The 23,176-nt window shown below is 45.8% G+C and overlaps 1 protein-coding gene across 1 annotated transcript in view; it reads right to left on the bottom strand.

Moving 5' to 3' along the window:
* The window catches only part of MOCOS (molybdenum cofactor sulfurase), a 424,598-nt gene that overhangs the window by 385,931 nt on the left and 15,491 nt on the right, over positions 1-23,176 (bottom strand). Inside the window, exons 2-3 of the mRNA XM_068236674.1 lie at positions 20,722-20,811; positions 17,273-17,339 (exon numbers count right to left, since the gene is read on the bottom strand). Coding sequence (XP_068092775.1) covers positions 17,273-17,339; positions 20,722-20,811 — 157 coding nt within the window. The remainder of the gene's footprint in view (positions 1-17,272; positions 17,340-20,721; positions 20,812-23,176) is intronic.

Below are 23,176 nucleotides of genomic sequence, written 5' to 3' on the forward strand. Positions count from 1 at the left end.
TGGGGCCTAGCCAGGGGCGTCCTACCATGAAGCACATGGAGGCACTTATTAGAAACTCAGCCAGAGCTGCAAGCATTGAGGGGTATGTTTGCTGGTATAGTATAAATTCTGAATGTCATTTAATAGCAGCACCAGCTTGCTGTCTGTCACACGTATCGCCTAACCCTCCTCATTGTGAGTGCATGTTCTCATCATTACTCACTTCAGTCTCTGCCCCTCGCCATGTGCAGTGCTGACTGTTGGCAACAGGGTAAGCTATCGGCTTGTAACTCCTGTTCACATTTGTACTTAAGTTTATTTTAGTAAGGAGGTTTTTTTGGTCTCTTTCAGTCCCTTACACACTCATAGGATTTCTGGTTCTTCATGAGCTTGCTGTAACATTTGTACATATGATTCTACTATTGTATAGATATTGCCATGGGGACTGAAGCAAGGCGAGAGCAGAGAAAGCTGTAACCTGATCTGCTCCTTCTTGCGGTTTACAGCTCTGAATCAAGCTGATAACCAGAGGCATGCTGGAAGGAATTCAGCAGTACAGGGAGACAGTGAATGGGGGATACTGGCTGTGTGTGTTGTACACATATGCATGGAGTATGTGTGTTCCCAGCATAACAGTGAGGGAAGGATACTGGCTGTGTGTGATATATGGATATGGGTGGAGTATGCGTGTTGCATTTTGTGTGCTCTGTACAGTGTGTAAAGATGGTTGTGCTGTTTGGACCTGTGAGCTCATGCACAATTATAATGCACATGCCAATGCATTGTTCCTCTAGCATTTTGTCACTCTCCAGAAATGTATGCTAACCAGTGATAAGCTAACAAATTCTTTAGGGCCCATTTCAGCTGTATGCAAATTTGCATTGCGGAAATCCAAATGAGAAATGTTTGCAGTGTAATTCTATGGAACAGTTTCCATTCACTGTGTTTTTTTTGTTTGTTTGTTGTTTTTTTTAAATGTAGATCTGTTCAGGAAAAAAATATGGACAGCCTTCTGTAGATTTTCGTACTACACATTATTCTACATGCAATTCGCATGTAATTAAAGCCAATGGTCCTGACTGCAAATTTTTGTATTTTCCATACATACCAGTCCTGCAGTCACAGTTAAATCTGTTAGTTTGAAGTCAGCTAGCTGTTACATACACTCATGTACTACTTTAGCTTTTCAGCTTTTGGCTAGAGATGGCCCGAACGGTTTGCGCGCAAACTTAATCGCACGAACTTCGGTGGTTCGTATTCGCGGTGAACCGTGAACTATATGCGAGTTCGACCCGCCCCCTATACTACATCATTAGGGTCAACTTTGACCCTTTACATCACAGTCAGCAGGCACAGGGTAGCCAATCAGGCTACACTCCCTCCTGGAGCCACCCTCCCTTATAAAAGGCAGGCAGCGTCAGCCTTTTCACTCACTCGTGTGGCTGCAGTAATTAGAGTAATTAGAAGGGAAAGTACCTTGCTGCTGACATAGGTAAAGCTTAGTTAGGCTCTTGTGTTAAGCTTGTTAGGTTGCTCTTTCTTGCTGATCTTATTGCTAAAAAGCACTCCTCATCCTCAACAGCTCTTTTGAGAGCTAATGTTGTTCTTGTCCACAGACACTTGTGTTGCATATACAGCCCTGTCAGTCAGTCGCAGCTGCGGCTGGGACATCGGCCCCTTGGTAATTCCTACTGTGCCACTGCCAGGTCCAGCACATTCAGTGACTATCTGTGTGTGCGACAGCTGCACATTTGTAATACCAATCACTGCATACGCACCTGTGTTCAGTGCACCTATCTACCTACATGAGCGCACGCAGTGTCACTGCACTTGTTGACAGTACCTGTGTGTGTGTGTGTGTGTGTGTGTGTGTGTGTGTGTGTGTGTGTGTGTGTGTGTGTGTGTGACAGCTGCACATTTGTAATACCAATCACTGCATACCCACCTGTGTTCAGTGCATCTACCTACCTACATGAGCGCACGCAGTGTCCCTGCACCTGTTGACGGTATTTGTGTGTGTGACAGCTGCACATTTGTAATACCAATCACTGCATACCCACCTGTGTTCAGTACACCTGCCTACCTACGTGACCGCACGCAGTGTTATATACGCAGTGTCACTGCACCTGTTGACGGTACCTGTGTGTGTGTGTGTGTGTGTGTGTGTGACAGCTGCACATTTGTAATACCAATCACTGCATACCCACCTGTGTTCAGTGCACCTACCTACCTACGTGAGCACATGTAGTGTCACTGCACCTGTTGACGGTTCCTGTGTGTATGTGTGACAGCTGCACATTTGTAATATCAATCACTGCATACCCACCTGTGTTCAGTGCACCTACCTACCTACGTGACCGCACGCAGTGTTATATACGCAGTGTCACTGCACCTGTTGATGGTACCTGTGTGTGTGTGTGTGACAGCTGCACATTTGTAATACCAATCACTGCATACCCACCTGTGTTCAGTGCACCTACCTACCTACGTGAGCACATGCAGTGTCACTGCACCTGTTGACGGTTCCTGTGTGTATGTGTGACAGCTGCACATTTGTAATATCAATCACTGCATACCCACCTGTGTTCAGTGCACCTACCTACCTACGTGACCGCACGCAGTGTTATATACGCAGTGCCACTGCACCTGTTGATGGTACCTGTGTGTGTGTGTGTGTGACAGCTGCACATTTGTAATACCAATCACTGCATACCCACCTGTGTTCAGTGCACCTACCTACCTACCTACCTACCTACCTACGTGACCGCAAGCAGTGTTATATACCAGTCACTGCACCTGTTCATGGTACCTGTGTATGTGACAGCTGCAAATTTGTAATACTAGTCACTGCATAATTGTTCACAGTACCTGTGTGACCGCCAGCTGTGTAATATAGGAGTCTGTGCATACCTGCTAACTGCACGTGTTTGACAGCTGCACATTGTATTGTAATACCAGTCACTGCATACCTTTCACTGCACCTGTGTAACTGCACCACATCCGCTGCATTTGACACTTTGCAGGAGTTATTTGGTGGGAAATTAACTGATTCACAGACATTATTGTTACATAAAGATGAAGGCACTAAGCAAGTTACACCACCTCATATGTCTGAGTTAGGCGACACTATGAACATAATGTGTGAGGAGGAGGATGATGAAGTACCTGCTGTTGGTGCAGTTTATGAGGTGTCTGAGGCAAGCAAAGCTGGGGAGGATGATTATGATGATACGGATGCCACGTGGGTTCCTAAGAGACAAGATGACCAAGGGGACAGTTCAGAGGGGGAGTCAGAGAGAAATTGGAGGAGACGAGTTGCTGAAAGAAGCAGGGGGAGCTCGTCTTCAGAAACAGCTGGTGGCAGTGTCCGGCACCATCTATCGCCACCTATGGACAGCCAGTCAACATGCCCTTCAATGTCAGCTGCTGAGGCCACCATAGTGCCCACACCCCAGGGGGGCTCAGCGGTGACATTTTCTAGTGTGTCTGCCTTAGATCAGAGCAATGCCATCTGTTCTCTCTGCCGCCAAAAATTGAGCCATGGAAAGGCCAACAGCCACGTAGGGACAATTGCCTTACGAAGGCAAATGGAGAAAAGGCACAAACTGCAATTGGAAGACCACCTGAGGAAAAGCAGCACACATAAGAAAAGCCACCCTCCTTCTCCTCTTCCTCCTTCAGGTGCATCATCTTCAGCCGCTTTCTCCCTTGCACCTTCACAATCACAGCCACCCTCCTCCACTCCACCTCTCACCTTGAGCAGTTCCTGCTCCTCTGCACAGAGCAGCAGCCAGGTGTCCGTGAGGGAAATCTTTGAGTGGAAGAAGCCAATGTCTGCCAGTCACCCCCTTGCCCGGCGTCTGACAGCTGGCGTGGCGGAACCGTTAGCTTGCCAGCTGTTACCATAACAGCTGGTGGACTCGAGGCTTCCAAAAATTTGTGGCCATTGGGACACCGCAGTGGAAGATACTAGGCCGCAATCATTTCTCCAAAAAAGGTGATACCCAAACTGTACCATGAAGTTGAAAGGCAAGTAGTGTCATCTCTGGCACACAGCGTTGGGTCAAGGGTCCATCTGAACACGGATGCCTGGTCTGCCAAGCAAGGTCAGGGCAGGTACATTACTTACACAGCCCATTGGGTCAACCTGGTGACTGCTGGCAAGCAGGGAGTATGCGGCGGTGCAGCAGACCAAGTTGTGACACCTCCACGGCTTGCAGGCAGGCCTGCTGCCACCTCCTCTCCTTCTCCTCCTACTGCTCCTGCTACAACTTCTTCACTCTCGTCCTCGACCTTGGCTGAGTGGCAGTGCTACTCTACTGGTACTGCAATCTCCTCTCCAGCTACACAGCCTCAGCTCCCCAGGGCCTATGCTGCATGCCAGGTACGAAGGTGTCACGCCATCTTAGACATGTCTTGCCTCAAAGCGGAGAGTCACACTGGAGCAGCTCTCCTGGCGGCTCTTAACAAACAGGTGGATCAGTGGCTGACTCTGCACCAACTGGAGATCGGCAACGTGGTGTGTGACAACGGCAGCAATCTCATTTCGGCTTTGAATTTGGGAGAGTTGACACATGTACCCTGCATGGCACATGTGCTGAATCTCATAATTCAGAGATTTGTGTCTAAGTACCCAGGTTCACAGGACGTCCTGAAGCAGTCCAGGAAGGTGTGTGGGCATTTCAGATGGTCTTACACGGCCATGGCACACTTTGTCGATATTCAGCAGAGAAACAAATTGCCGGTGAGGCGCTTGATTTGCGATAGCCCAACTCACTGGAATTCGACCCTCCTGATGTTCAACCGCCTGCTACAACAGGAGAAAGACGTCAAACAGTATCTCTACAACTACAGTCAAAGGACACGCTCTGGGGCAGCTATTCTCAAACAGGGGTTCCGTGTCAATTTGACTTTTCCGCCGGACAATATAGTCCTGCTTCTCCATAGCTGCTCCACAGCATAGCAGCAGCAGCAGCAGGCTCCATAGTTGCTCCACAGCAAAGCAGCGGCGGCAGCAGGCTCCATAGATGCTCCACAGCATAGCAGCGGCGGCAGCAGGATTCATTCATGCTGCTGTGAGTGATGCGGCAGATGGATCTACAAATCTCTATAGTTCCGGCACGCGCAGAGTTCTAACAGGATCTCAGCTTCAAGGAGGAAAGGACGTCAGATGGTAAGTATGTTTTTTTTTTTGTTCCCTGCACTGACACCAATGACTAAAGCAGCCACAGAAAGGGGGGAGAAAGCAGCACACAAACGGACAAAGCAGTAACAGAAATGGGGGACAAAGCAGCCACAGAGAGGGGGGAAAGCAGTCACAGAAAGGGGGACAAAGCAGTCACAGAAACGGGGGACAAAGCAGTCACAGAGAGGGGGGAAAGCAGAACACAAACGCACAAAGCAGCCACAGAAAGGGGGGACAAAGCAGCCACAGAAAGGGGGGACAGCAGCATACAAATGCACAAAGCAGCCACAGAAAGGGGGGACAGCAGCACGGAAACGGACAAAGCAGCCACAGAAAGGGGGGACAAAGCAGTCCCACAAACAAGGGGGACATAGCAGCCAAACAAACTGGTGGGACAAAGCAGCCACCCAAATGGGGGCCACACTTGTTAATAAGGGCACATGGGATCCATAACTGCTAACAAGTGGGACAAAGGGGGCCATACCTGTTAAAGGGGTCATAGCGGGCCACACTAAATAAAGAGGGGACAGGCGCCATACTATAAAGAGGAAATGGGTCCAATTTTAATATAAGAAAAATTATATATATATATATATATATATATATATATATATATATATATATATATATATATATATATATATATATATATATATGCGCACGTCAGGGGTTCCCCAAGATTTGAAAGTTTTCCAAAGTGTTCCTCGGGTCAAAAAAGGTTGAGAAAGGCTGCTCTGGGGAGATGGGGATGTTCTGGCCGAAGTACTGGACACTCATGCGAAATGCCTGCAGGCTCATGCAGCAGTTTAAGGAGGTGACAAACCTGGTGAGTCGCAGTGAAGGCGCCATCAGCAACTTGATCCCATATGCTTTCTTCCTGGAGCGGGCCGTGCGTAGAGTGGTGGATCAAGCTGTGGAGGAGTGTGAACAGGAACAGGAAGAAGAATTGTGGGATCAATTCTCAGCAGAAGCAGATGATTCATCAACACCTGCGGCAGCACAGAGGGTGAGGAGGAGGAGGAAGAGTCTTGTGGGGAAGTGGAGTCAGATGATGAGCAAGGTGTTTGTTTTTGGCGGAGGAGGAGGCGGCGGAAGGACAACCGCAGCAGGTGTCGCAGGGGGCTTCTGCTGCTCAACTTTCCAGTGGTATTGTTCGTGGTTGGGGGGAGGAGGAGAACTTAGCTGACATCACTGAGGAAGAGCAAGAGGAGATGGATAGTACGTCTGCATCCAAATTTGTGCAGATGGAGTCTTTCATGCTGTCCAGCTTGTTGAGGGACCCCCTTATTAAAAAAAAAGCAAGGGGAATGAGCTGTACTGGGTGGCCACACTACTGGACCCTTGGTATAGGCACAAAGTGGCACAGATGTTTGCAAATCACCAGAAAGCAGAAAGGATGCAGCACTTGCAGAACAAGCTGGCAACTATGCTTTACAGTGCATTTAAGGGTGATGTCACAGCACAACGGAACAAAGATGCCACTGCCAGTAATCATCATCCTCCTCCCATGTCCACGCAGACAAGGACAGGACACTCTAGTGAGCTCATGGTGATGTCAGACATGCGGACCTTAGCCCTTCCGGATCCACCCTCCACCAGCGCCTGGACCGGCAGGGAGCCGACTACCTGGCCTGAAGTGTGGATGTAGACACTGTGAGCAGAGATGAACCCATGGACTACTGGGTGCGCAGGCTTGACCTGTGGCCAGAGCTGTCCCAATTTGCCATCCAACTTCTGTCTTGCCTCAAGCATCCTGTCAGAAAGGACCTTCAGCGTAGCTGGAGGCATTGTCACTAAGAAGAGAAGTTGCCTAGGTCACAAAAGTGTTCAGTACCTCACCTTTATCAAAATGAACAATCATTTATTCTTCGTAAGAACAATCAGATTAATGAAACTGATCTGATTTTTGGATTCATCCGATAATCTGACTGGATTGGCTAGGAGATTTTGTCCATAAATGGTCCCAAAATGATCATTTCCGATTGTTCATATGAAGAATCATTCGTAAATGATTGTTCGCCAAACTGTATCATTAATGGCCACCTTTAGTATAAATAAAGTTACAGTAATTACTTGCGTAGAAAACTGTGGTTAGGAAGGGAGCATAAACACACTGGGATATCTCTAAGTGGATGGTTTCATGTGAAGTGGTTGAGTGGGAGGTCAAGGAGTGTGTGTGTGTGTGTGTGTGTGTGTGTGTGTGTGTGTGTGTGTGTGTGTGTGTGTGTGTGTGTGTGTGTGTGTGCGTGTGTGTGTGTGCGCGTGTGCGCGTGTGTGTGCGTGTGCGTGTGCGTGTGCGTGTGCGTGTGTGTGTGTGTGTGTGTGTGTGGTGGGGGGGGGGGGGCACACGGTTTATAAGCTAGCTCCTTCTCCCAGGTATGACTGACTAGGGATAGTCAATGTGATGCAAAGAGTTCCAGGCTGATGCAGGTTTAAGAAAATTTTTGTATCAAGCTTAAAAATGGGCCAATCTAATTCGACCTTGGCGTGATACAAAGCCCGACAGGCAGAAAGACACTTCAATCAGAGTTAAAGGAGAAGAAAGAAGACATAAGAAAGAACCACATGCCTCGGTAAACCAACAGCCGCAGAGCTGGAGGAGTCATGCCCACAGCACATGGTCACTAGTGTAACAGAGGCTGCAGAGCTGCATGGTAGGAAGTAAAAACAACTACCAAGACAAACCGGGCCAGATTTACAGCTCAGGAGCCTATAGGAACAAAAGTTCTGGTGCCCTAAGCCCCACCCCTCTGTGCAAGCCATGCCCCCTTCCCTGCCTTTATAAAGTACTCTGTGGGTCCCCTTGTGGCCCATCCTGTTCCTTCACTGTCCATCCTGGTAGCTTGGGAATATTGCGCATGCAGGGCTGTGGCCGCACTGCACACCTCTGGGCCATGCATGCGCAGTGGAGAGCAACTAAGCCCAATAGTGGCTTTAACTGTGCTACAACCAACACACAGAAATTAAGACTTCCTCCTCCTCCAATAAACCCACACCACCAACACAGAAAAGGACCCTCTCTCCTTCTCTCAATAAGCCCCAAACTTCAAACACACAGCCAGACCTCCCCCTTCCATTCCCGCAATAAACCCCAAACTCCAACACATAGCCACAGAACCCCCTCTTTACCTGAATAAACCCACAGCACCAACACACAGCTACAGACCCCCCCTCCCAATAAACCCCAAACTTCAAACAAAACACACAGCAACAGATCCCCCTCCCCCCAATAAACCCCAACCTCCAACAAATACCCACAGACCCTCTTTTCCTCAGTATACCCACACCACCAACATACAGACCTCTCCTCTGCCCCCCCCCCCCCCCCCAAGATTCAAGCAGATGGTGAAAGAAAAAAAAAACTTTACCACACTCTATGCAGCCGCCGTATATTATAGCCGATCCCAGGGAAAAGTCAGCATCAATTCAGGCAGGCTGTCTGCTCTGACACGCCTGATCCGTTATCTCCCGCCTCCCGCCACCGTACTCTGTGTGCTTCTGCGCTTCCTTCCACGGTCGCAAGGCTGGAGTTGCAGGAGAGTGCAGCCACATGTTAACTCTGCAGAGCGGGGCTAGTCAGCGCTGTTTACACTCACGTTTGGGGGCGGCGGGAGTAGTAACACACGCTGTACAGCAGTGCTATGGGCGCATGTACGGCGGCCGCTGGGAACATTCGCTTTGCTGCCCAGCTGCTGACTACAGGGATGAACCGACCAGGCTGAGGGGGAAGCAGGGGAGTGACATTGTGCTCCCTGCTTTGGACTTAGAAGGGGACATTCGGGGAGTCACCCCTGCCCCATAAGGCACCTATAGGCATGTGCCTACTGTGCCTTATGGTAAATCCAGCCCTGAAGACATACATACTGAGGCATGAGGTGGCACTGCATGTCAGTTTCTTCCAGTATTAGTATGAAACACCACAGTAAAATAAAATACTAATACAAGAAAAAAAAAGGCTGACAGTAAACTGAATAAAAATTCAAGTCACCACCAATGGTACTTCCCAAACAAGAAAGGAATTATCAGTCTAGCGTGGTATTAAGCGGAATTGTATTTGAGATAGATTAGGATGCTTTTGTGAAAAATGACAAGGCTTGATCTATTAATTGATGATGTATAATGTATTTTAGTGCCAATATCCTTTCTGTAATCTCTCTGTAGTTTTACCAACAAAAACAGCCCACATGGAAATTTTTATTCCCATAATACATGGCAAATAGTGAGTCACGTGTCAAAAAGACCCTGTATTTAACAATTAGCACCCTTGTAGAGGTGAATCATGCCTTTATCTTTCAAGGCATTGTGATGCAGAAAAGGTAGGAGGGGTAATGACTGTACACAGTATAGGCAGGCACCCCCCAAAACGTACAGACTTCTCTCCAAATTGTTCCTAGATTATGGTAGGGATATCAGACTATAACTATGGTAAGGAGGGACATTAGACTGACCGCCTTTAAGGTACCGTGGGGGCAGGAAGTATGTCATTGGGATTCCTGTCGGTCCGCAGATGCGTACTGCTTTGCACCACACTCCCGTTGATTAAAATCCTGCATCGCTCATTGACTCCAATGACTTCTGCCTCTGATGGATCACAGCGGAAGTCATAGGGTAACACGCTGCAGACTTTCCGTCTGCTCAGTGGCAATTTGTAAGCTTCTGGCACAACGTTGTTAGAATGTAAGTATACTTGAATTCTAGGCCTCAGGTACTAAAGTCTAGTAAAGACTTGAGATGCAGGGTCTCTTTAAGCATAGTTTCTCAGAGAGAAATTATGACGTCATTTACAAGAAGCATTTTCCTCTAGAAGGACACATAATGGGTTATCAGGTCTAAATGTCCCAACATTCAGACTACGAAAAGGTAAACAGAGCCGATATTTGGAAAACATTGCATTCCGTGCATCTAGGGCAGGCTTCGGGAACCTATGGCTCGCGAGCCATACATGGCTCTTTTCACCTCCGAATGTGGCTCTCTGGCTCACTAAAGTATGTGTGACGGAGCGGCCAGAGAGCCTGTGTTTACTTTTAAGTCAGCGCGCCGCCGGCGCCTCCATGCCCGGCCTTTACATTTGCATGTGTGCCTCCTTCATCGGCACATTACACGCTGAGCGCCGCCTCCTTCAGCCGCCGCGGCCAGCGTACTGTAGCTCTGCCCCCATGGTGACGCTGCGTGCAGGGACTGGAGGCTTGAGAGGGTTGTGGCCAGTTACGTCAGCCGAGCCCGCGCTTTGGAACTCGGCAGTGAAGCTGCCTGGCCTGGTAAGTGTGAACCGCTGTCTGTCATTTCATGCATTTACTGGTGCAAAGCTGTCTCTTATGTGCATTTACTGGGGAAAGGCTGTCTGTCATGTCGTGCATTTACTGGGGAAAGGCTGTCTGTCATGTTGTGCATTTACTGGGGAAAGGCTGTCTGTCATGTCGTGCATTTACTGGGGAAAGGCTGTCTGTCATGTCGGCATTTACTGGGGAAAGGTTGTCTGTCATGTCGTGCATTTACTGGTGCAAAGCTGTCTCTTATGTGCATTTACTGGGGAAAGGCTGTCTGTCATGTCGTGCATTTATTGGTGCAAAGCTGTCTCTTATGTGCATTTACTGGGGAAAGGCTGTCTGTCATGTCGTGCATTTATTGGTGCAAAGCTGTCTCTTATGTGCATTTACTGGGGAAAGGCTGTCTGTCATGTTGTGCATTTATTGGTGCAAAGCTGTCTCTTATGTGCATTTACTGGGGAAAGGCTGTCTGTCATTTCGTGCATTTACTGGTGAAAAAGCTGTCTCTTATGTGCATTTACTGGGGAACCGTTGTCTGTCATTATGTATGTTACGGCCAGAACCCGAAGTTTGGCCAGAACTAGAAGTGGCCGGCCACTTCGGGTTCTGGCCGGCCAATGTGCGAACTGGCCGCTGCGCTGCGGCCAATGTGAGAAATGCAGCAATTCCTGTAAGGTTAATGTTATGTTGTGGCCGCAGCGCAACGGGCAAATGTATCACATCTTTAGTTTATTCAATAATATTAGGCCGCCGGCTTTTTCTCTGCCTCTCTCCTCCCCCCGCCTCTCTCTCCTTCTCTTATGGGCAGCGGGCGGGGGACACGCGTGTCCAGGAGAGTCGTTCGTCGCGGCAGGAGAGCAGAGCGGGGAGGCTGCAGACATTGCTTCTGCCAGCACCCGCTCTGCAAGAACGGCAGGATTATTCCCTGCCGCGATGAACGACTCCGGAGGGACACGCGTGTCCCCGCCCGGCTGCCCATAGGAGAGCGAGAGAGGCGGGGGGGGGGGGGGGAGGAGAAGAGAGAGGCAGATAAAAAAAGGCAGTTCGCACATTGTCGCCGCCTTAATTTCATTGAATAAACTAAAGATGTGATACATTTGCCCGCTGCGCTGCGGCCACAACATAACATTAACCTTACAGGAATTGTTGCATTTCTCACATTGGCCGCAGCGCAGCGGCCAGTTCGCACATTGGCCGACCAGAACCCGAAGTGGCCGGCCACTTCTAGTTCTGGCCAAACTTCGGGTTCTGGCCGTAACATGTACATTTAGGCCCCGTTCACACTTGCAGTTTAGTAAAAACCGCACAGGATGTCCGGACCACACCGTATCCGGACCGGACCTGATCCGTACGGTTCCTATCCGGATCCGGTCCGGATCCGGTCCGTTTGCATCCGGTTTCCGTGCGGTGTGAACACGGTTGCGGTCCGGATCCGGTTTCTTAAGGAGATAACATCCTTTTAATTACCTGGGGTCTGGGAGGTCAGCAGAAGGGTCTGGGGTCATTGTTGGAGACAGGTGGACGTGTGGAGACCATCCGTGGATACAGAGACTGCAGTTGGGACCATGGATCCAGGCATTTTTTACTCGTAAACCTGGGAATTCTCTCTGTTGTTCGCCTCCTTCAGACATATCAGACATGTTGCTGGCAAAAAGAGCTCCAGCATGAAATCGCTGCTGCCCCACTCTTCGCTGGGCCCATGTGGTCCCCATCCAAAATGCATAGGAAGTGGGGTAGAACGTCCGGTTTTTGTAACCAGTGTGTTGTGCGCTCTCCGGCTCTCATTGCTTTGTATTGGCCGGATGGTGCAGTCCGGCTCCGCTCCGGATACGGCTGCCGGAGGAGCCGGACCAAAAAATAGCGCATGTTGGAACGGACGCCGGAGTCCGGATCCGGCCCGGATCCGGTCCGGCTCCGGTCCGGCAGAACGGACGCATGTGAACGGACGCATAGGCTTTCATTGCCATGCCGTGCGTCCGTTCCGTCCGTTCTGAAAGCGGTCCGGCTCCGGCACGGCGATTCCGGACAGCCACCGCTAATGTGAACCGGGCCTTACTGGTGAACAGCTGTCTGTTATGTGCATTTACTGGGGAACCGCTGTCTGTCATTATGTGCATTTACTGGTGAACAGCTGTCTCTTATGTGCATTTACTGGGGAACCGCTGTCTGTCATTATGTGCATTACCTGGTGAAAACCTGTCTCTTATGTGCATTTACTGGTGAAAGGCTGTCTGTCATTTTGTGCATTTACTGATGAAAAGCTGTCTCTTATGTGCATTTACTGGTGAAAGGCTGTCTGTCATTTCGTGCATTTACTGGTGAAAAGCTGTCTCTTATGTGCATTTACAGGTGACATATTGTACGGCTCTCATAGAATTTCATTTTAAAATATGTCGTGTTTATGTCTCTCTCAGCCAAAAAGGTTCCCTACCCCTGATGTAGGGCATAAAGCACTGGCGCACTAGATGATGATGTGGGTCACATGCCCATGCCCGCCAATTGTAGGCTTGGGGGTATGGCTCGGGTGATGTCAGAATTTAACTCTTTAATGTTCATATAAAAGTAAGAGACGGGATGGCAGAGGGGACTTCATCTTCTGCATTCTATCCTGCTCTCTACGCTTCCTATTTAGAATAATAGCTTCATGTCTGTATGCTGTAAATATAGGAAAGACTGTTTATACTCTGAAGAAATCAACATGTAACAAAAGATGCCTGATGGAATACTTGTATAACTCTGATTGCTGAATAAAGCCCTTAAAGGTGAAGGTGGCTGTCTATGCTCTATCTCCTGTATGCTGTCGCTGTGAGTTGCAGCTCTAATGAGTTGCTGGTGCCAGAGCAGAGCCAGGACAAGGTCCTCCAGCACACAAGGCTGAGACACCAAAGTGCGCCCCTCCATCCTTGCCACCCCAGCCATCACACACTGCTTGCTATTAAACTAAGAGGCGCCACAGGGCCCACATCCTCCCCAACACCTTAATATCTAGTTATATGGCTTGCAGTCACTGCCATGTATCCCCTTTTCTTATTTCTTTCTGCTTCAAACACAATCAGGAATGACAGCTGAATGAATTCTGCGCCCCCTCCTACACTGCGCCCTGAGGCTGGAGCCTCTCCAGCCTATGCCTCGGCCCGGCACTGTGCCAGAGTAAAAGTTGTGTTGTGCTGTTGCCAATAGCAACCAACGTATAGGTTCTTACAAACGCGACGTGGTAAGTGTCTGGCCTAAATGTAAACAATAACCGTGACAAACTCATATTTAGGCACAGGTAAAATCATAATTTAATGTAAGTACATTATAACTTTAACTCCAAGAAGAGTAGTTATGTTTGTAAAAATAAACTCTTGTTTTCAGGGATTGCCATTAACACAATTTAGCAGATACCAGTACTTAAATGAATGTGATAACTCCCAACCATAACTGCATAAAAAGTTTTGAAAGTTTAGAATACAGGATTAGCATATTTATCACTCAATAGACTCAGACCAGTTTCTGTTGAAATTTGATTTTTATGGTGTCAATCCCACTTTAAAGCAAACCTGATCTCAATATAAAACAATAAAAATGACACACTACAGACTTTGCAGATTTTACAGGGAACTTGGAATGAGAGGGAAACGGTGGCTGCCATATTTATTTATTTTTAAACCATGCACATTGCCTGGCTGTCCTGCTGATCCTCTGCCGCTAATACTTTTAGCCATAAACCCTGAACAAGCATGCAGATCAGACATTTCTGACACAAATCTGACAAGAATAGCCATATGCTTGTTTCAAGTGTGTAATTCAGACACTAATGCAGCCAAGTAGATCAGCAGGACTGCCAGGCAACCGGTATTGTCTATAAGGAAATAAATATGGCTGCCTCCAAATACTTCTCTGTTCAGCTGCCCTTTAAGCTAACCATACACTAGTAAATGTTGCCAATATACAGATCCCTCTCACATCATTTACACACATTGTACACAGATTTTAAATAGATTTCAGCATAAAATGGATTGAAATTCCGTGAAGCTTTCTGGGCTTCCAAGTCTCTGCCCATCTTCAAACCCCCTCCATCCGGGCCATGCAGAGTGTAGGCAGTGGCGCTTACACTCACCTGTCCGCTGGCGTGTCTTCTCTCCATAGCCATCAGGTGCTCCTCCCCGGGCTAGTAAAAAAGGGCGCACAGGGATAGTGGACAAAAAGGGCGCCATCATAGACTGCAATGCAAAATATTGGCTATTCGGCGCACGACAGGAAAAAAGGGCGTCCAAGAAATAGCGGTTACAGGGATCGTGTTAACAAAAGTTTTCTTTTACAAAATAAGGTTTATAACAAATATCGTTTACAAGTTCGTTTTGAGGTTGTGTTAAACTTATTTTTTCATTTTTAAATTTCGCTTATATCAGTTTTTACTTATTTTTTAATTTTAAAATTTCGCTTACAAAAGTTTAACCACTTGAGGACCCACCCTTTACCCCCCCTTAAGGACCAGCGCTGGTTTGATTGATCTGTGCTGGGTGGGCTCTGCAGCCCCCAGCACAGATCAGGGTGCAGGCAGGGAGATCAGATTGCCCCCCTTTTTTCCCCCCTATGGGGATGATGTGCTGGGGGGGTCTGATCTCTCCTGCCTGCTGTGGGTGGCGGGGGGGGCACCTCAAAGCCCCCCTCCGCGGCGAAATCCTCCCCCTCCCTCTCCTACCTGGCCCCCCCTGGTAAGCCGGGCTGCACAGGACGCTATCCGTCCTGTGCAGCCAGTGACAGGCTGTCTCCTGTCACATGGCGGCGATCCCCGGCCGCTGATTGGCCGGGGATCGCCGATCTGCCTGTAAACAAAGCGGATTATTTCCGCTTGTGTTTACATCTAGCCTGCGAGCCGCCATCGGCGGCCCGCAGGCTATTCACGGAGCCCCCCGCCGTGATTTGACAGGAAGCAGCCGCTCGTACGAGCGGCTGCTTCCTGATTAATTAGGCTGCAGCTGGCGACGCAGTACTGCGTCGCTGGTCCTGCAGCTGCCACTTTGCCGACGCACGTTATGAGTGTGCGGTCGGCAAGTGGTTAACAACTAAATTTTCGTTTACACTTCTTTGATCATTTAAAAATTTGTTTTCATATGTATAATGCTTAAATACCGTTTTCAACCTTATTGTATTAGAAATACATCGCTTTTGGTATTAACTTTGTTTTTACACTTATAATGTGTTGATTATAGTTACTAAAATATTGCTTTTAATATTACTGTTATTTTAAGATTTCTAATTCGTACATGATTGTAAGGCTATCTATTGTATTGTATATATTTATATATATTTTTCTCTATTTATAATATTAATGTATACGTGATTTTAAGGCTATTTTAAGGCTATTTATTCTATTACAAATATATAAATTATTTTATTCATGTTATTTGTAGAGAAGTATTTTAAGGATTAAATATATTATTGTTTATATGTGTTTAGGGTCTTTGTGCGGTGGGGATGGTTAGGTTTAGGCATTACCAGGGGGGTCTAGGGGTTAGGGAGAGGTACAGGGAGGGTTAAGTATAGTTACAGTATAATATACGCAACCAGGGGGGTCTTAGGGTTAGGTACCACCAGGGGGTCTTAGGGTTAGGCACCACCCACCAGGGGGGTCTTAGGGTTAGGCACCACCAAAGGGGGGTCTTAGGGTTAGGCACCACCAGGGGGGGTCTTATGGTTAGGCACCACCAGGGGGGTCTTAGGGTTAGGCACCACCAGGGGTGTCTTAGGGTTAGGCACCACCAGGGGGGTCTAGGGGTTAGGGATAGGTACAGGGAGGGCTCTGTGTGAGAGTAAGGTTAAGTATAGTTACAGCACAATATATGTAATACATACTAATTATTAAATTATGTATATTTAAACAAAGAGGGGGTCTAGGGGTTAGGGATAGGGATAGGGAGAGATCTGTGTGAGCCTACAGTTAGGTATAATTACAGTAAAATATCTGTAAAACCTACCATTGCATTGCTATGCTTAATACAAGTGTAAATATCGTTTCTGTTATAGACGCAATTTGACGTTTCTTTTCAGAATTCGTTTTTTTGTTATAGACGGTATTTTGCCATTTCATTTCCGTTTATTTAACCTATTTAGCACTACATTTTGGTTTACAAACTCTTAAACGAAAAATATGCTTTTGCATTAAAACTTACAATTTCGGCTATACCCCACGCCCTTTTTTCCAGGCGCCCTTTTTTGATACACGCGCACGTGCTCCTCCCTGTGTCTTCTCTACCAAGCACTTGTGTCATGTGACACATGCTAGAGGCACTGCAACTTAAGTGACCACTAGATGCCTCTGGTGTTTGGTCTAGTTTACGTGTTTGTTTTATGGAGTTTGTGACAAAGAAATATCTCTTGTTATGCCGCAAGGGGTCCCTTATGACTGAAGGAAGTAGAGAGCTCAGAGATTTACAGCCGTGCCCCCATCCCTAATAACCCAGTTTTAGTATGTGCATTGATGCAGAGGCTGGAGGAAGATAGAGGGGGGGCATTCCTGAAATTCAACTACCTGGAACTACAAGCAATACCTGCCAAGCCTCAGTGGGAAAATGTTTTTCAAAAAAGATACTAGGAAAATGTAAATAAGGCTGCTATGGATACAGCTTTGCATTTGGTTTGGTTATATTTTTTTTTTACTAATTATCCAGGTCAGCTTTAAGGCTTTGCGAATATTTTTTTCTAGAAACGTATTTGGAACCTTCTACCATATCATAGTTAGGAATGTTACCATGACATTAATTAAAAGTTTCTGCATTGACAGTTCTAAATGCAGCGCTGGAGGAAATGCTTGAGGCAGATCTGATAGTAATTTAAGCCAAGAATAGTATATTACCTGTAACGAACATGCTCAATTGTATCGTAGGTCAATTTGCTGGCCAAGTTGTTGCTATGAGGATTGCCTTGAAAAAAAAAAATAAGAATCAGCTAAGGAAAAGGGTAAAACGAAAAAAAAAGTAGTAAAAAAATGAATTGTATGGAAATTGCATCTTATAACTTAGCTACCTAGAGGAGGTAGAAATGAGAGTGCTATGTGAGTGATGACAGAAAGGTGCATTACTCTTTGAAATATGAGGCCACATCAATAGCAGTTCTTAAAGTGAAATTCCATTCTTATTGAGTATTAAAAAAAAAAAAAAAAACAATTCCTACAGTTCAAATCAATACATCACAATGGAATTGTAGAGTATTAGTATTCTTCCCAGCTTTAGAAAAATGATTTGTTGCCAACTCTCTCAGCCAGATACTTCCACTTTCTGTACAGATTGCACCTGAGAGAAATTAGGGCCTGACATGTTTTTTTGGACAGTATCCACTTCTGAGACAGACAAGTTCATACATACCTCAGTGTTAAATTGAAAAAAGGCAAGTAAACAGAGCACACTACCAAAGTATGTTTTCAACTGCCATAATCAAACTTAGGGTGCATGTTTCATACTGCCTATTTTATAAATATTGAGTAGAACTTTGTATGGACCTAGCAACAGTGATTCTACAAAACTACAAGTATTATATCCTCTTATATTTTGTGGTCCTTTTGGAGCTAATTTCACATGGTAGTGTGAAGGCAGTGTATTCACCACCAGTCACATGCTTCCGTGCACAGGCCAGATGCTTGCTAGAATAGTCATATCTAAGCACATCCATGGGCGTGCTCAGACACAACGTATTTTGCTGTTGAATAACGCCACTGCGAGTGAAAAAGTGGAAATGTGTGGGGTTACAGCTGCTGCAATTCAGCTGCATGAAATTTCAGCCGGGAGGCTGAACTGCCCAACAACTGAGCAATTCAGCCCCCCATATGAAAGGGGCATTACTAACGTGTGTGTGTCTGAGAAAGTGAGCGTTGTCCATGAAAAGAGTGCTTACTCATATCTATGTATTATACGATCCACTAATTTCATTTTCTGTAATGACTAAAGTACTATAGTTCCTGACTGTGTTCTCATATGTGAAATTCCTCCACCTCTTGCTATGTAAGAATGCCAAAGAGGGTGTCCCTCATATTTACTCTGTGTGTGTCTATATGTATGGACTTGGGCAGTCAGTTTGGGTGGCAGCTTCAGATAAACAGACAGTAGACAGGCAACGACGTAAGCATCATGCGCATAAGCAGTTCAGTCTTTCCAGAACCACGCATACGCAAGACGCTTACGGCGATGGGCGCGTGATGGAGCAGGGTTTGCAGACAGTTGCGCATGACTTCGTCTGATGTCGCCGGGCTAACTGGGCCACCAGCAGGACCTCAGAGGGGATCCAGAGGACGCAGAGGGACATCGCTGGCCACAGGGGGCTGGAGGAAGCCCCAGGTAAGTGCAGATTTTCATTTTAATGGTCTGCTCAGGGTCCCTTTAAGTGTTTAAATGCATGACTCCCATAGACCACTTAACCCTAACCAAAGCCCCACTTCCTGATGTCAAAATTAAAATGGTCTCCCCTCCCGTCCCCCAAAGTTTACTCCGTCCTGAAGCATTACCCAAACTTTCCCTCAACAGAAATGTCTTCCTGCTGCATAACCCATACCAAAAACAGCGTTTCTACACCAAACCTTACCTTTCCAGTCCCAAGGCTAACTCTTTCCTGAAGTGTTAAAAACCAATCCCAACATAAACCACTTTCTGATCCATAATCCTAATATTTTAATGCCTTTGTGATGCTAAACTAAACCTTGTACACCACCCTCAGACATTAACCTTCCTAATCAGTGCCCAACCGAGAAACTTAAAGGGGAACTTTAACCAAGGATTGAATATCATTCCCATCAGTAGCTGATACCCCCTTTCCCACAAGAAAGCTTTCCTTTTCTCGAACAGTTCTTGGGGGGGGGGGCTGTATGGCTGATATTGTGGTGAAACCGCTCACAGTGTGTGATGTCAGGACCATGGTCCTGACAGTTAGCTACTTGGGAACCTCATTACATTGTGGGAGAAGTATCTCCCTCTGCACATAGAACTCTCAGCAATGAACATTCTGTCCAGATCACCTGACAGAACTAAAGATGTTACCACTAGTTATACATTTCAGAATGTAAATCAAGGAGAAGAAAGATTTTACAATGACTAAATAATTTTTAAATTATTATTGTAAAAAAAAAAAAAAAAAAACCACATTTTTTCCCCTTTTCACTACCGTTTCTCTTTAAGTGATAGGGTGGCTCTTTCATTATTGCTTTTGGTGCAGTGTCTAGCCCCTGTCCATAACGTTGTTATCTGGCACCCAAATCTGGCAATGATCACAGGTAGCCTTTGGTTGCACTGCCTGCAACTAAACTTAAAGGTTATGGCCTCAATTCACTAAGATCATGCTGGAGATAATAAGGCAAGAGAAAACTTACCTCCACATAAGAGAGAGTTATCTTATCTCTTCACTCAATAAGTTACCTCCTCTGTAGTTATTTTACCTCCTCTGTAGTTAAGTTACCTCCTCTGTAGTTATTTTCACATGCAGTTAATAAACAGCCTATCTTTAACTCTGGAATTATTTTAAGGATTGTAGAGTTAACTTAAAGACAGAAGAGTTAACTTTAGGTTTGCCTGAGGTAAAATGTTACCTGAATACTACATGCCTTATCACCATGGTAACAACTCTAGAAGAGTTATTAAAGACAGGAGAAAAGCTTAGTGAATTGAGGCCAAATGTGTGGCAAATCCTCCCCCATCCTGGGGATAGGATATCTGATTAATACAGCAATACACTGAATATTTCTCTCTCTCTCTCTCTCTCTCTCTCTCTCTCTCATATATATATACTATATATATTATTTTTTCCCCTTAAAGTATTGTGGATTGGAAAACACTTCAGACACAACAAAGTTGTTGATATCATTTTAATTGACAGAATGCGAAGGTCCTTGCAAATGCCCTTTGAAACAGTATGTATTAAAAACCCTTCAGATTGGCTTAGCTCACTCATTAGATGCAATATTTAGCATGTGCTACAAAGACATGCAGCCAGCAATATGCTATTTTGTATGGGAAAAAATGATCTCATTTCAAAGGACACCTCTTATAACTACTCAGAAGTTGTAGGTCTGTATAGCTTGGTATTCAAAACGTTGATTCCTTTCAATTAAAAGGCAGATGTTCTAAAATGTAACCATATAAATCCATACACTTATGTCAAGAAAGCCATTACAGCCTAGCAGCAAGTTACATTTACATTAATCACTGCTCATTACTAAAATACTAACGAAAAACTGGAGCAATTCAAACCCTCACATTAAAGGGAAGGTTTTTTCCTGGTCATAGCCCTTTGATATCGTAGAAATGGGGTATTCATACTAACCATAAACATTCTCAGTGAGATCAGCCATGAAGTTTTGAAGAAGACTTTCAGGAAAAAGTGCTGTGCCCACATGATCAAGGAACACCATATCTGAAAAACAGGAGATTTTACAAGTTGTTACTCTATTCATTAAAAAAAATCTTTTACTTCTACATCCACCTTATTGTATTAATGTTATCATCTGCATTGTAAAACATTGCATTATATCTATAGCTTCAATACTCAGAAGAAACCACAGAGATGTTTGATTTCACATCATCTTAATGCCCAATGCTAGGCAAAGTTTGAAATTTACAGTCTGAGAAGCTATAAATCAGTACCTAAACTTTAACACAGCTAAAAACATTGCTCTTAAAGAGGAACTCCAGTGAAAATAATGTAATAAAAAAGTGCTTCATTTTTACAATAATTATGTATAAATTATTTAGTCGGTGTTTGCCCATTGTAAAATATTTTAAATCCCTGATTAACATTTAGACATTTATCACATGGTGACATTTTTACTGCTGGCAGGTGATGTTGCTGCTGTTTGCTGTTTTGGAAGTTGGAAACAGCTGTAAAGAGCTATTTCCCACAATGCAACAAGGTTCACAGACAGGAAACTGCCAGGAGTACCATGGTCCTCAGAGTTTCTTGTGGGAGGGGTTTCACCACAATATCAGTCATACAGCGCCCCTGATGATCCGTTTAAGAAAAGGAATAGATTTCTCATGTAAAAGGGGGTGTCAGCTACTGATTGGGATAAAATTCAATCCTTGGTCGGAGTTTCTCTTTAAGAAACGGGATCCTACTGACTGAATTGGCTCAGTTGAAAGAATTAACAGCAGGCTGTGCAGGCAGTAATGCTGTTCAGCTTCACAGCTGGTTTTAGGTGTAATGGTGCCCTTAGAAAAAAAAACAAGCCTCCTCCCCCATTACAGCAATCACAGGTGGCTTTTGTCCATCCTTCCCCTCTTCAGAAAGGAGCATTACATGGTCTACCATCCACTGTAGAGTCAGCACCATCAGTAGTATTCAAACTATTTATTACATTAAAACAGCGTGATGTAAATCTGTAACAGTGACAGTTCCACTGTTTCAGTCTAGCAGACCTTTCTCAAGCCGTTCAGCATCACATCACACTGACATCTAAAACCAACCTCCTTTTATAGTCCATCTTCCAATCGAGCACCAATCAAATTTGAAAATCCTCAGCCAATCAGAACTCAGCAGCTGTTCAGCGGACTTGATGGGGAACTGCTTCTCCAGTATGCTAAACTGCCACATCCCATAATAGTGTCTATAGCTCATACAATACACATCACTACCCATCTACGGTCACCCGAACCCAAAGGAAAACTCCATTTTAGAAATGCAAATTTATGCACATATAAAGTATGCAGCTATCCTTACCAGTTGTCGCTTCACTGGGACACGCCACAGGACCTCTGCCCCCAGCCGCACCTTCCACATACAAGGCGTCCCGATGATGTATCTCCCGATTATGTAATTGGATCATTCACATGTCTGCTTAGTTCACTGGGGGGCATTCCATAAGAACACTTCATCCCCATAGCGACGTATGATAGCGTGGTCCCAACTTCCATGCCGGCGCAACATATAAACAAAGCGCCGCTCTTCATTTAAAAGCTATTGAATTATAATGCAGCTAGAGTTAGAGACTCACTACCTGCCCCCTGTTCTGCAGTAGTAGTACTACACCCTTATGAGACATTATTCGTGTGGACAGCCACCTAGACAGGCAGCCTATTGGGCCAATCAAAGTGCTGGGATCATGTCCTAGAAAGCAACTGGACCAGAAAGGGCTCAGGGCTGAATTAAAGGAGCGCACACAATTCACCAACACATGCTACGTAGCATTACCACGTGTAGCATGCACAGGAAGATTTTATCTCACGCTGCTCAATTTAAGGGCAGCTTAATTAATCAGCCCCAATATCTCTATCTCTTTACGGATTACTATGAAGCATCACTTTTGGAGGGAAAACCTGTCATTATGCAACATTCACTTACACACAGGAAAGCAGTTGGACAGCAATGTCTTCTATGCAAATCTTTCCCCATGTTAGTGTCCTAGTATATTAAGTAACTATGAGTTTTGCCAGCTGATGCGCCTTTGTCAAAGTCTTTCTGTTCACAAATGACAAATAGACAGAAAACTACCAGCCACCCTGATAGACGATCTTTGGGTTCATCTTTCCTAAACTATTTCCAAAAGGGGCCCCGGGTTTAGTGCTGGAGAAAACAAACTCCTAGTGACTCTCCCCAGAGAGAGACCACATCCTATGATCAGTTGTTATGGCAGCCATACATACTGGCTATGGGCAACAACTACTACTTTTAGGGCTCATTCACACTAGTAAGTGCTTTGAAATGCATTAAAATGCATGAATAAAAACACATGAATTGGTCAGTTGGTTTTTGTGCATTTCTATGAGTTTCTATGAATTTTACT

The sequence above is a fragment of the Hyperolius riggenbachi genome, chromosome 5 (genome assembly GCF_040937935.1).
Source record: "Hyperolius riggenbachi isolate aHypRig1 chromosome 5, aHypRig1.pri, whole genome shotgun sequence".
Classification (NCBI taxonomy): domain Eukaryota; kingdom Metazoa; phylum Chordata; class Amphibia; order Anura; family Hyperoliidae; genus Hyperolius; species Hyperolius riggenbachi.